The 13,534-nt window shown below is 48.7% G+C and overlaps 1 protein-coding gene across 1 annotated transcript in view; it reads left to right on the top strand.

The window, feature by feature from the left end:
- Fstl4 (follistatin like 4) overlaps positions 1–13,534 on the top strand; it is a 433,260-nt gene that overhangs the window by 222,683 nt on the left and 197,043 nt on the right. Inside the window, exon 4 of the mRNA XM_026780565.1 lies at positions 10,532–10,777. Within this exon, the coding sequence (XP_026636366.1) occupies positions 10,532–10,777 (246 nt within the window). The remainder of the gene's footprint in view (positions 1–10,531; positions 10,778–13,534) is intronic.

Raw genomic sequence — 13,534 nt, 5'->3', positions numbered from 1 at the left:
GTTAGAAGGGGAAATTGGTGTTGGAGATATTTTGTTGTATTATGTAAAAAATTTTGCAAATAATAAAAAGCAAAAAAAACTATTTTAAAATAACCATGTTCTCTGAAAAAAAGAAAAGGCATGTTCTTTACTAGATTCTCCTCGAGTTTGGGCATTTTTGTGACGCTATTTAAGTTGGCCTTCTCTGGAAGTTCTGTCTCTTTCTCGTCTTCTCTATGGTGGCCAGACCGCATGTTATCTACAGTGACGGATCTTTGGGCTACAGTGCAGACCCTAATGCAGTAGTGATCTTACATACAGCCCTGGTAGATGACCACTGATCCTGGGAACCTGTTGTGAAGACAGTTTTCTGGGTCCCTAGAGAGGAAAGCATGGCCATGGTCCTCATGAACTCTTCTGGTTTCATGAGAGCAGACCCAACATGTCACTCAGCCCACCCGCCAGAGGTTTCAGCTCCACTGAACCTAGTGTCCAGATTTCCTTTCTGTGTCTGTGATAAAATCTCATGACAGAGAGCAGCTTAGGGGAGAAAGCGTTTGTCCGAGCTTACAGTTCCAGGTTAAAGTCTGTCATTTGGGGGAAGTCAACATAGGTCAAACAGCCACACCACATCCACGGTCAGAAGCAAAGAGAATGAGTGCACACCTGAATATTGTGCTTGGCTTTCTTTGCTGTTACACAGTCCAGGGCCTAAGTCAGGAAATCATGTCACCCAGTTCAAGGCTTCACCTTTCCACATCAACGCAGTACAAGTCAGTGCAAGCAAAACAGGCCCCACAAAAATGACCACAGGTCAACCTGAGCAAGATAATCTCTCACAGAGACCCTCTTCCCAGATGAATTCTGGGTTGTGCCAAGCTGACAACTAAAACTCGCCATCACACCTAGAATCTGATAGCATTGCCAAGTTTGGTCATGCCACCAAACTTACATGTTTATGCAGGTTGTCCCACTGAGATAAAAGAACAGCTATCTGAGGAGAAATTAGCCCCCTACTGATTATAAAATAGTCGTTCATGTGTGCACTAATATTTAACTTTTATTGCTATTTGGGTATGTGGGTGTCTTGCCAGCATAGATGTCCGTGCATTACATGTGTGTCTATCAGAGAGCAGAAGAGGGCACTGAATCTCCTGGGACTGGAGTTTTAGACAATTGTGATCCACCTTGTGAGTCCTGGAGACTGAACCCAGATGCTATGGAAGAGGAGCCAGTACTTTTAACCACTGAGACATCTCCCTTGCCCCAATTTAATCTTCTTCTTTCTTGAAAAGTATAATCGAGACAGAGACCATGCTTCTTTGCTCTTTTTTCCTTTTGCTGTGATTAAAATACTCTGAAACAGAGAATTTATTTGTCTCACAGTCCAAGGGTACAGCCCATCGTGGCAGGGACATCATAGCAACAGGAGATTGAGGCAGCTGGTCACATTATATCCACAGAAAAGAAGCACAGAGCAATAAATACTTGCACTAGGCTCACATTCTTTTTTATAGAGGCTAAGATCCCAGCCTAGGGAATGGTACCACCTTTTATGGGCATTCTTCCCACCTCAATAGTCTAATCAAATTATTCCCACACAGGCATGCTCAGATGCTAACTTAAAATTGATAATCCCTCCCAGGTATGCCTGCAGGCTTACCTCTTAAGTGATTCTAGATCCTGTCAGGGTGACCTTAATAGTAACCATGACAACATGTTATCTATCATCTTGAGATACATTCATGGCATGGGACTGACCTAAAGGCTACACTTGCAAAGTATATAGAGTGCTAGAGGAAGTTAGCATCATTTTAGCCTGCTAAGTTTTCAGGGATAAAGTGGCAAGCGACATTCCAGCCCTTCCCACCGAGTGCCTTCACTGTAATCCCTTAAATAATTGGAGACAGCCAGATGAGCAGTGCCCTTTAATCATGAGCAGAGAAACTGGAGCAAACCCACATACTGGGGCATCCACAGGTCGGTTCTACAGTCACAGAAACCAGTAACCACTGGGGCCCTCAGCTCTGAGATGGAGGGAACTCAGAGGAGCCAGAGAGAGTGACAAGGAAGTTAAGTACCATGAGGGGCAATGCTGGGCCTGCTAGCGGTAAGAAGGATGGCAGCTGGAGGGGCTTCTTGTAAAGGAAAGAACTTGGCGAGAGGAATTTATTTGGATGCAGTACTCTAAAATAAAGTCATTTTGAAAAACAAAACACCCCCACCCCGAGCAAAACTCCTTTGGTGCTTTGCATTTTTATGCTGTTTTTGTTTGCAAGAAGGTTCCTGAAGTAACTCCTCCAAAGCCGGTTCAGATCGCATGGTTGAGCTTGCAGAATGAGATGACTGACTTCACTCTGTAGTCTTGTACCTGGAAGAGCCCAAGTGATCGGTGGCCATATGCCAGACGGGTGATGAGTCTTTTCGGTTCCAATGTATCTCTTTACCTTTTGCTTTCTTGAGGCAACAGAGTTTCCTCACAAATCCTGGGGCTCTCTTCCTTTGACCCCCTGACTGTCTCTGTTTCTCCTGCCTCTTGTGAGCCACCTCTTTCTCCCCATCCCTCCCATCTCTCACCAGCCAGCCTTGGGACTCCACCCACCTCCATCAGATGTGTCTTTACCTGGAGTTTTCTACAGCTGACTCTGCCAGACCCATAATATTTGAGAGGTGGGGACTGGGCTCAGCCAGATACCACAGAGACCTCATGCTATAGCTCCCCCCCCCCCCCCTGACTGCCTAGGGCCCCACCACAGGGTCTGCCGTTGGGGAGCACAGATCCCCAATTGTATGACAAAGAATGTAGTGAGCTAGCAAACTGCCAGAAAGAGTCGGGGACAGAACCAGGAGCTCCTTTCATGCTTGGGAGAAAGTTCTAGAAATAGCAAGACCAGACTTGCTATTGTTCCCCCACACTGCAGAGGGGAGAGAGCTCTTAATAGTCACGGAAAGGGCTCTGGAAGGTACAAGAGACCATTGACCTAACTGAACTTAGCTAGCCTGCCTAAGACACTGGGCTCCAGCCCTAGCATCATGCAATTAATTAACTAATTAAAATAAACAATAGTGGAGATTAGTTTCTGGGGTTTTTTCCTGACCACCTATTTTCTTTTTTGTTGTTATTATTAAATTGTTTTAGTGGAACTATATGTTTTTCTCCATCCCTTCCCTCCCTGTCTCCCCCCTTTCTACCCTCTCCCATGGTCCCTATGCTCCCAATTTACTCAGGAGATCTTGTCTTTTTCTACTTCCCATGTAGATTAGATCCATGTATGTCTCTCTTAGTGTCCTCTTTATTGTCTAGGTTCTCTGGGATTGTGAATTGTAGGCTGGTTTTCTTTGCTTTATGTCTAAAAGCCACTTATGAATGAGTCCATATAATAATTGTCTTTCTGGGTCTGCGTTACCTTTGTTTTGTAAATGCTTGAGTCCAGGATGTTTCAGTTAGTAAAGTGCCTTCCTTATGAACAGGAGACCTGACTTGGATGCCCAGAACCCACTTTAAAAAGCCAGGCAGGGTAAGGAAACAGAGACAGGAGGATCCCCGGGGCTGGCTTGCCCTCCTAGCCTACTTGGTACATTCCAAGATTAGTAATAGAGAGCCTGTCTCTAAAAAGGTGGACGGTACCAGAAGAGGAAGTGTCTAGGCTGTCCTTTAGACTCCACACGCCTGGGGGCACACATACATGCACGCACACAAGCATACTCGCACACACACACACACAAGCACTAATGCCCTGGCTCCTGCAAGGCTGCCTTTGACAGTGAGCTTCAGGGACCTGGTGAGGTCTATAGAGTTTGTCCTCCAGTCAATCAACTCCAGTCACATTGTCCTGACAGCTTGTGATTTCAGATTCACCCAGCTTGAGCAAATCTGCTGTTTGAGTCTGCCGTATAAACTCAGTTAATACTTTCAATATAAACGCGTCCACTTTCCCTTTAAGGCTGGTCTCCCGAAGGCAGTCACCACCCCACCAGGCTCCTGGGTACTTGAATTTGACTCCCTCATGTCCAGCCCTGTGTACTCTTCCCATCACTGACTCAGAAGCTCTGGGTCCAGCCTTTGCCGAGTACCAATCTCTTCTCAGTCCTCTCAACCATCTTGTGAAGAGCAGATAGACACCATTCACGGTTTTAAATAAGAAAGAACGCAGGGAGCTTGCCTTGGGTCACAAGCCTGGGTAAAACAAAGGTTTAAAGTGTGCGGTTGCTTGAGGGTAGACACTAAGCCCTGGCTACAAGTTCTGATGTAGGTCAGGGGCATTCTTCTGCCCCTGGCTCCCTCTCTCCTGCCCATGGTGCCTCTCTAAGCAGCAATATGTGTCTCTCGAAAGCCAAACTTAGTTATCTGGAACCCCACATTCCTCCTTTTTGGGGGTCTCTTTGTGAGGTTGGTACTGAAACCCCAGTTTGGGAAGGATGAGAACTCTGGCCAGGCTCCCTGGGAGCAAAACAAGTCATAGTGTCAGGCTGGTGCCTTGTTTGACAGACCCACCTAAGCCAAGCCCTAGGCTAGCAGGTTGCTGCTCTGTTTAGCTCAGTTCTTAATAACACTTGCCATTTGTTAACAGCCCAGACCGTAAGGTTATGTATAAATTTATACATTTATCCAGTAAAGATGCAAATTATTCCCAGAGGTCCTAGTTTGCCCAACTGTATCGGTCATTCACTGACAATATGCCATGGCCAACCACCTCACTGCTTCCTTCTTCTGTGTGCGGTTCACTTCTCCAGTTCCCCTCATGCATAGCATAACCACAGCTGGGGAGATGGCTCAGGAGGGAAAATGCTTGTCATGCAAACATGGGGACCTGATTTCAACTCTCAGCACCCATGTCCAAAGCCTGTAAGCCCAGCACTGGGAAGACATAAACAGGAGGATCCCTGAACTGACTGGAGAGATGGCTCAGCAGTTACGAGCACTTAACTGCTCTTGGAGAGAATCGGGGTTTGGTCCCCTGCATCCTACATCGGGTAGTTCACAACTACCTGTAACTCCAGCTCCAGGGGTTCCAATGCCCTCCAGCCTTCATTGGCACCTGCATGTACACGGCACGTATAACTCATGCAAGTGTACATGAATACACGTAAATAAAAATAAGTTCCTCTTTAAAGACAAAACCATCAAAGAAATGATGCCTACAATCCCTGAGGTTGACCTCTAGCTTCCGTATGTATGTGCTGCCTCTTATACATGCACTAGCACACTCACACGTGTACACACACACACACACACACACACACACACACAAGGAACAATGCATAGATGAGCAAGCCTTCCACCCATGGAAAACCATGGTGACCATGTGTTTTCTTCTGAATGCCTCTGCCAGCAGAAGCTGAACATGGCCATTGTCCCAGCAAGGTTTTGTGGCAGAGAGCAGACAAGACTCTTGAAGTTCTTGGTTCTTCTCTGTCTTTTGCATCCAACTCCTCCTTTGGGCTCAGCAGTGAGTGGTTTCTCTGGAACCTCACTGTGGCTTCACAGGGTGTGGGTGAAGTTGTGGGGTTTTGTCCTGGGGTCTTGTGTAGGCATTGGTGGTGAGCGGAAGGTACGTGGCTCCACCTGAGATCTCGAGCAGACATTTGCAAGACCTGCTGAGGGGAAGGCAGGGCTGCTATCTGTACCAAGCAGAAGGAAAGTTCTAGACACGGAGACACAACACTAGGAAAAACATGCCAGCCAGCAATCCTCATCCCCAAGTAAAAAATGAGTGGGTCTCCCCTCATCTTTGTCCATTTTCTCTAGCTTTAACAGAACACCATAGACTGGGCAAATTATAAACCAGAGATTTGTTTGTGCTTGTTTTGGGAAGCTGGAAAAATTCAAGAACATGGCCTCTGCACTGCTTTGTGGTATTGACAAGCAGGCAAGAGAGGGCTAAGGCTGTGACGAAATGAGTTGATCAGGAGCCCACCTGTGTCCTGGCTCCCTCACTCCCGTGATGGCACTCATGCAATCATGGCTGTCCCGGCAGATCTTCACTGTCACCTCGACTGGATTTAGAAACACACCTCTAAGCCCATCAATACAGATGTCTCCAGAAAGGTGTGGCTAAGGAGGGAAAGCCTACCATGGATGGTGGGTACCAGCATCCCGTGGACTGGGGTCCCAGACTAATGAAAGTGAGCTGAGCTCCTGCATCCATCACGCTTTGTGTCCTGGGTGTGGATGCCACATGACAGCTGCCCCATGCCCTTGCTGCTGTGATGGACTGTGCCATCAAGAAACTGGCAGCCAGAGGAAACCCTTGCTTCCTGGGTTGCTTTTGCTGGCTGTTCGGCCTCAGCAGTGAGGAAAGAAGTGCCAGTGCCCTAGCCACCTCTGAAAAACCCTGTCTCTTTAACTCTGTCACAATCATAACTCATGCCAGCATGAAACTTGAAGGAACATTCAACTGTAGCTTTCCCATGTGTCACCCTGGACACCATTTCTGAGGTGGGAACACTCCTGGGTATACTGGGGACCAAAGAGCTAGAGTTTGGAAGGAAAGTACCCCACCTAGATTCTTGAGCATGCTGGGCTATGAGGAAGCCACATCCTAAGCCACAGGTGTATCAGACTCCACTTTTCTGCATCCAGAGGCTATGTTGGAACTCGCCCACCTTGAACAGCCTCCCCTGGGGCTCAGGCTTCTGCGGAGTCCCCCACCTTATACAACCAAGCTCACTCAGAGTTTCTGACCACCAGGTCTGTGACACTCTGGTCCAGAACTGTCTATAAACGACAGCAAAGGGTCTTCAGCACCAACAAGTACAAATAGATTTGTGGCTCTACCACCATCCCTGTAATGTATCAATTCCCATGTCTCCCCATGTTCCGTAAATTTAATTAGTGTTGAAAAGCAGCTTATTTGGCAAGATGATCAGTTTTTAACCTGGGTAAATGACTTTCTTTATGACTATAAATTAGGCGCACGCTATCTTTTTCACGCATCACGGTTGTCCTCATAAACACTGGAGGCAGTTGCCGGGAGTCTCACTCCGTTACCTTTTCCATTACTGTTTTATCATCGTCCCGGTAGGAGTGGGGAATTCATTCTGCTTTAATGACTAAAAGGAAGTGGTGATGAGGGGCTTGTTTAATGAGGAAACTACCTCATGGTCAGCGTCTCCATCCACGCCTGTCCCTTCCCTGGGCAGGCTCAGCTCCCCATGGGGCCTGCTGGCCACAGCCTTGGTGAGAGCCGCAGCCTTGGAGAGGGACGTACATGGGGCTTCCATGCTCCTTTTATCTTAATTGCAAATGATTAGGAATCAAATATTTGCCGAGAGCTGATTTCCACAGCAGGGAGAGAAGGTGAGCGTTCTCATTGTCTTCCATGGCCACAGGTTGGCACAGATGTTTTCTTAACTGTGACCCCCTCAGAGCACGGTTTATAGAAAGTCACCTGCAAGCTGATCATGGAGCAATGGACCCCAGTGGTGTTTGCTACAATCCAGCCTTTCCAAGAAGAGTGTCACATGCAGAGGGTGCCCCCATCTGAACGAAGGTGGCCTCTGAAGTTCCCTGTCCCCTGTCTCTCCAGGTCTCTGGTTCCCTTGACTGCAGAAGCCCCCTCCAGGGAAATGTCTATCATCCTCCATGCCTCTATCTTCCACTTCCTGCCTCACTCAGGAGAGAGGCAGGCAAAGATGAATGATCACAGCGTGTGACCCCCATCTCCCTCCCCATGCCAACCTCTGACCTGGCATTGGAACATTGACACTAATTGCCTTAAAATGGTTGTGTGTTTTAAAACCTGAGGGGCAATGGCCCGGAACCTGCGGAGCCTCCTAAAGCTCGAGTCAGAGCACTTGTTCCAGGACAGTGGGTAAAGGGAAGGAATGTGGGCTGACTTTAAGAAGAAATACCCCCCAAGGTAAATTGGAGCTGATAGCCAGTGGGGGAGAACAAAGAGGGGCATCACAGCTGGAGAAGAAACCCCACAACTGGATCTCAGAAGCCAAAGACTTGAGTGGTTTCTTTTCAAAATGAGCCATTAGTCTGTTCTGTTTGCACAGGGAAGTTTATCGAAACAGCATCCAGGGTAAGGCTTCACTTCCTTGCCCTGTCTTGGGAAAGAAACAAAAGCTGATCATTTCAGCACTGTGTTAGTTTCTTCTAGTAGCTGTCGGTATTTTCCAGAGTGGTCCATTTCCCAACAGCCCAGGAGAAAGCTGCTAACAAACACACTTGGTGGCCAAGCAACCCCAAGTCCTCTGGTAAGGGGGTGCTTCCAGCCTAGAGCCTCCTCTACGAAGAGCCTGCTTTCTGCACCCTCCCCTTCCCATTGCTGCTGATGAACCTCCAGGAGGGGTGGGAGGGGTGGCTTCATAGTGCCACGGAGCCTTAGCAGGGATGTGGGCGCAGTCAGACCGTGGATAAAGGAGGTTTTCACGCCCCACTCTGGATCTTCGCTCTTGCTCTGCAGAGATGTGTTGACCTTCGAGTTTCTTATGATGCAAGAAAAATGTCGATACACTTCCTAACTTGCCAAGGTTAGGGGAATTTAAATGAGTTATTGAATCAAGTAGTTAATCTTCCCATAACTGATTTGTTTCCTTTTCAAATCTATGATGACGAAAAGCAGACCTAACCCAAAGCAGGAAAAGGAGTTCTTGGTTTTCCCCTTATATGTGTGTTTGTCCCAGGAGTAGAAGGTTCAGTGTTGATGACCAGGGCTATCCTGTCTTGTCTAATATATGGGAGGTGGTTTATTTGTTTGGACTAGGTTGCTTAAGAGGTGTTTTAGTTTGGGTTTTTGGTACCTGGTCTTATATAGTCCAGGCTTGTCTCAACTCACTATATAGCCAAAGCTAGCCTTGAACTTCTGATCACCCTGCCTCTACCTCCAAGATGCATTATTGATGACAGATGTGCACTACCTTAACGAGCCTGAAAGATCACTGCATCAAACCATAAAGCAGATAAACTCTGTATCCACGTTTTAATTCTTTGGACGTTGGGCTCTCTTTCTCATTCCCAGCGTGCCACATGCTGTCATTAGTGGCATGGAGTCATCCTCTAACTCCCTGGCATCTCTTCATATGGTGGACTATCAGTTAAGTGTTCTCTGTGGACGCCTCGCTTTATCAGTGAAATAAGCCACCCCCTAGCTGCCTGCCTCTAGATGTGAGCTCTGAGCACTACTGTCCCGAGATCCTTGTGAGTGGGTGTCAGACACAGGAGCTACCCAAGCAGTGCGGCAACCCCAAACTCCTGGGTCTTAGCCTTCTGTCCACAGATACAAGATCAAGCTAGAGAGGACCAGTCAGGGGTTGGAGGAGGGTTCTGGTGGCCCTGCTGGTGGTGTGGTTTTCCTACTTGCCTCCTCGCCACACTTCCTCCCTAGAGCTTCCCAGGGTCAATGTAGCACTCCTCGGTTCCTCTGCTCAGCTCTCTCTACAGCTACAGTCTTTGCTCCTGGGCTGCCCATCTCAGTTACTTCTAAACTGCTATGATAGAAGATACCATGGTCAAAGGAACACATCCAAGAGTTCAGAGAGGGAGTCTATGACCATTATAGTGGACAGCATGGCAGCAGGCGAGCAGGTATGGTTTTGAGAGTAGCTGAGAACTCACATCTCATCCACAAGAGTAAGGTAGAGAGAGAGAGGCAGAGCTAATTCAGAAGGGCATGAGACCACCCCCAGTGGCACACCCCCAACAAAGCCACATCTCCTAATTCTTCCCAAACAGCTCCACCAACTAGGGACCAAGCATTCAAATACATGAGCCTATGGGGGCCATTATCATTTAAACTACAGCACCAGCCTTGACTATATCATGGCTTTGTCACATTCCACCTTCAACAAGAATGACTAGGTCGGAGAGAAGTAGAGTTACAGCTTATTCATCTTTGAAATCTCTCAGAAACCTAGTGTACAGCCTGGCTGCAGGTCATTACTTAAGAAAGAGAAAGGTGGGTACGGTAGCCCATGTATGTGGTACCAGCACTTGGAAGGTGGAGGCAGGAGCATCAGGAGTTTGTAGCCAGTCTGGGTTAAACGTGACTTTGTCTCAAAAGAAATAAAAAGAAAAGTAGAAAGAATAGAGGAGAAAAAAGAAGAAAGAGACAGAGGAAGGAATGGGGGAAGGAACCAGTTTGATAATGATTTTGATGCAATTTTGGTGCATGGAGTAGTCTCAGGACATGGGAACGGTGGTTTTTAGGTCTGTCCTCTGGTCTAAGGCACCCCTTAGTGAGCACGGGAAGCCTGAGCATCCTCACTGATCCAATTGACAGCAAGGAAGAGCAAGCCCATGAAAGCACAAATATTCACCAAGGCCTCCCATGGGTTCCGGAGGAGCAGGTGCTCTGTCTGAAGTGTTCAGGGTGAACCTCATAAAAACATACACAGCAAGATACACATTTTTTTACTCCTGTAGCTTCTTCTTGGAGGAACAGGGACTCCATGTAGACCCAAAGGTCCTTCGTCCCACCTTGGGTCACCTCAGCCTCACGGGAAGTTGAGGTCTCTGTGTTTCTACTGTTTGTGACCTGAAAGAGCAACATGGACTCTGTTCTCCAGTGCTGAGCTAATCCTCTGTGTTTGTGTGCATCCACAGGTCTTCCTAGCCCTGGGCTGTCGGCCTCCTGTGGGAAGAAACCCTGCAGCCCCAGGAGCAGGTGCTCGCTCGATAAGGCCACAGGGCAGCCCTCGTGCCACTGTGTGGAGGCGTGCAGGCCCCGCTACATGCCTGTGTGCGGCTCCGACGGGAGGCTCTATGGGAACCACTGTGAGCTTCGCCGTGCAGCCTGCCTGCTGGGCAAGAGAATCGTCAGCGTACACAGCAAGGATTGCTTCCTCAAAGGTAGGAGAGGGCTCCTTGCCCCGCGCCTTAGAGTATGTGATGGATCTTCTGACTCTCTTTCAACAAAGGCGACAGAGGTGCTGGATACACAGGTCACAAGTATAGAGAAAGCAAGGAGAAGGCTTGGTACATTAGCCCTGTAGCAGCAGAGACCTTTTTTAGCAATGTGTCTTCAGGCTGAGACCCAGTCCCAGAGATCTCCACCCCTTCCCCACCCTTAGAGAACAGAATCTAGGGAGGTCAAGCCGAACTCTTACCTGTAGTTGAGTCTGTACCCTCTAGGCACCCGACAACAGGCTATGACCCACGTCTCCACACTGCACGTCCTTGCAAAGTGACAATGAAGACCACATGATACCGAGTTCCATGAGTCAGGAAGCGACACTGTACATATAAAATGACTGGGTGATATCAACAGAGTGGTCCCCAGCCTGTGGGAGAACATCCCATGCCTTGCCTGTTCAGAGAAGCTCTGAACAAGATCAGGAAACCACCAAGACAGCCAAACATACAAATGCAGACAGATACCCGAGAACTCACTCTGTGTTGGGCTCAGATGGGAAGAAAAGGGCAAGACAATAAGAGCTCCAGGGAGGGGCTCTGTTTTGTGTGCGGCACAGGGCACCAGAGAGGTGCTCAGAGGCTTGCAAATACATGTGGGTGTGAAGGCTAGAATGGTGTTCCCATGTCGCTATGGCCTCAGCCTGAAGTAAAATGGTCAGGTGTGCACAGAAGCAGAACCTGGCAGATGGACGGACCTACCTCGACCAGGGTCCCTAAGGGACACAGAAGGTGGAAAAGTCACCCTTGGACCCTGTGAGAGTAGAGGTTTGCGTTGGATAGCGCAAGGAAGGTGGGAGGGACATATGTCTGCAGTGTTGGCCACCAAGGGCTGCAGAACTACTTTGTGGTGATGAGCCAGGCCTCACAGGCTCCCCGTGACTACCTCCAGCATGTGTGTGCGCCGTAGGACACAAGCCTAGGTTGGGGTAGTCACAGTCTTAGGTGAGGAGTACGGTTATGTGAGCCTCCACCCACTCTGCCCCAAGCCACCCACACCCAGATAACAAATAGGCGGTTCTGGGTTGGCTGTGGTGGAGGGGGCTCTGGGGAGATACACTTAGGCCTGTGACAGGAATAATCTCAGACACTTTCATGGCTGTGCTCATGACGCTAATGTTAAGTTGCTTCAAAATCATGAGGTGCATTATGCAAACGAGACCACAATGAGCTGAGGACAAATGCCTGGAAGCGCTGCCCAGGTCATGCCCGCCGCCTCCCCAGCAACGGAGCTCACTAAAATACTTGACCAGCTGTTCCAGCTTTATTGGGCGTGTTGAGTTTTATAGACTGATGTTCCGTCCTCTGGTTTCCAATATCCCCCAAATTGCATCTTTCGGAAGGTTTTTTATTTCCTCATTGGAGTGTGCACAGCCTCCCTTGCCATCGCTTATTCAAACGGCATTTCTCATTTCACACGAGGGAAAGAACGGCCACAAACCCTGCCTCAATGAGGGATGACAAGGGTGGCCTCCAGCAGGGCTCCGTGTTGATTGAATTTATACGCTGAATCTTCCTAATGCAGTGTACCACCGGTTCTGCGAACCCCAACCCACGCAGAACTGGTCCCCTACAGACCCCTCTTCAAGCGAGCAATGTCTACACATATCCCTAAATACCAGGTTACATCTGGGCTCTGGTATGTCTCTGCTGTGTGACCCCGGGTGCCTCTCTGTACTTCTCTGGTCCATCCTCCCCTTCAGCTGTAGCATGGGTCTAGTGGCCATCACTATCTGCTCTGGCTATGCAAGGTGAGGGAAATACAAAAGATCATATGGTACAGGGCCTGGCCTACCGCATCTGATAGGAACCATCATTGCTTCTTCTCAGCTGATGTGGCCACAGACTTAGAGCATGGAGATGCCCAAACTGAAGGGAACACAGAGACAGGGACAGACAGGGACAAGTCTGCCTGGGAAGCTCTTGAGGGGACTTTCTGAGCCCAAATAGCTTAATAGTGGCTAGAGATTGGATGTAGGAGGTACTGAGTGCCAAGCACTGATGTTGTTATGACGTGCCTACCTAGACCCAGGACTTCTCCTCTGGCCTTCTTGGAAAGTTTGTTTTCGACCTTCCCATTGCTGTGACCCTTTATTACAGTTCCTTGTGTTGTGGTGACCCCCCCCCCAACCATAAAAGTATTTCCTTGCTACTCCATAACTGTAATTTTGCTACTGTTATAAATAATAATGTAAATAGTTTTGGAGATAGAGGCTTGCCAAACGACAGGTTGAGAACCCCTGCTCTAAGACCTCATGTGAGCATTGGCTCCAGTTATGGCAGGCAAGAAGGCCCAGCCTCCTCCTCTAGCATTCCTCTAGCGTGTGTCTAGCAAACTAGAAGGACCCAAGCACCGATTAACAAGGACTTACAGGGGTGGAGGACAGATCATCCTGAGCAAGGAACTCCCCCCCCCCCCAGAGCCATGGCTCCAACAGAAAGCCAAAGGCAGAGGCTTGAGGGGTGGCGGCTGAGGAGGGTGTGCAGGACCACACCATCTGCCACACACCTCACAGTGGCAGCAGTCTGTTTGATAGCAGCTTGATCTCCCAAACTTCCACAAAGTTATTAACACAGGAAATTTTTTTTATTGAGAAAAGGAAAAAAAAGTATCCGCCTCCTCCCAGCCTCCCATTTCCCTCCCCCTCTTCCCACCCTTCTCCCCTCCCCCCATTCCTCTCCCCCTCCCTCTCCAGT

This window comes from Microtus ochrogaster, chromosome 7 (assembly GCF_000317375.1).
Source record: "Microtus ochrogaster isolate Prairie Vole_2 chromosome 7, MicOch1.0, whole genome shotgun sequence".
Lineage (NCBI taxonomy): Eukaryota > Metazoa > Chordata > Mammalia > Rodentia > Cricetidae > Microtus > Microtus ochrogaster.
Note: the sequence above shows the minus strand (reverse complement) of the source record. Positions and strands in the feature narration are given on the sequence as shown.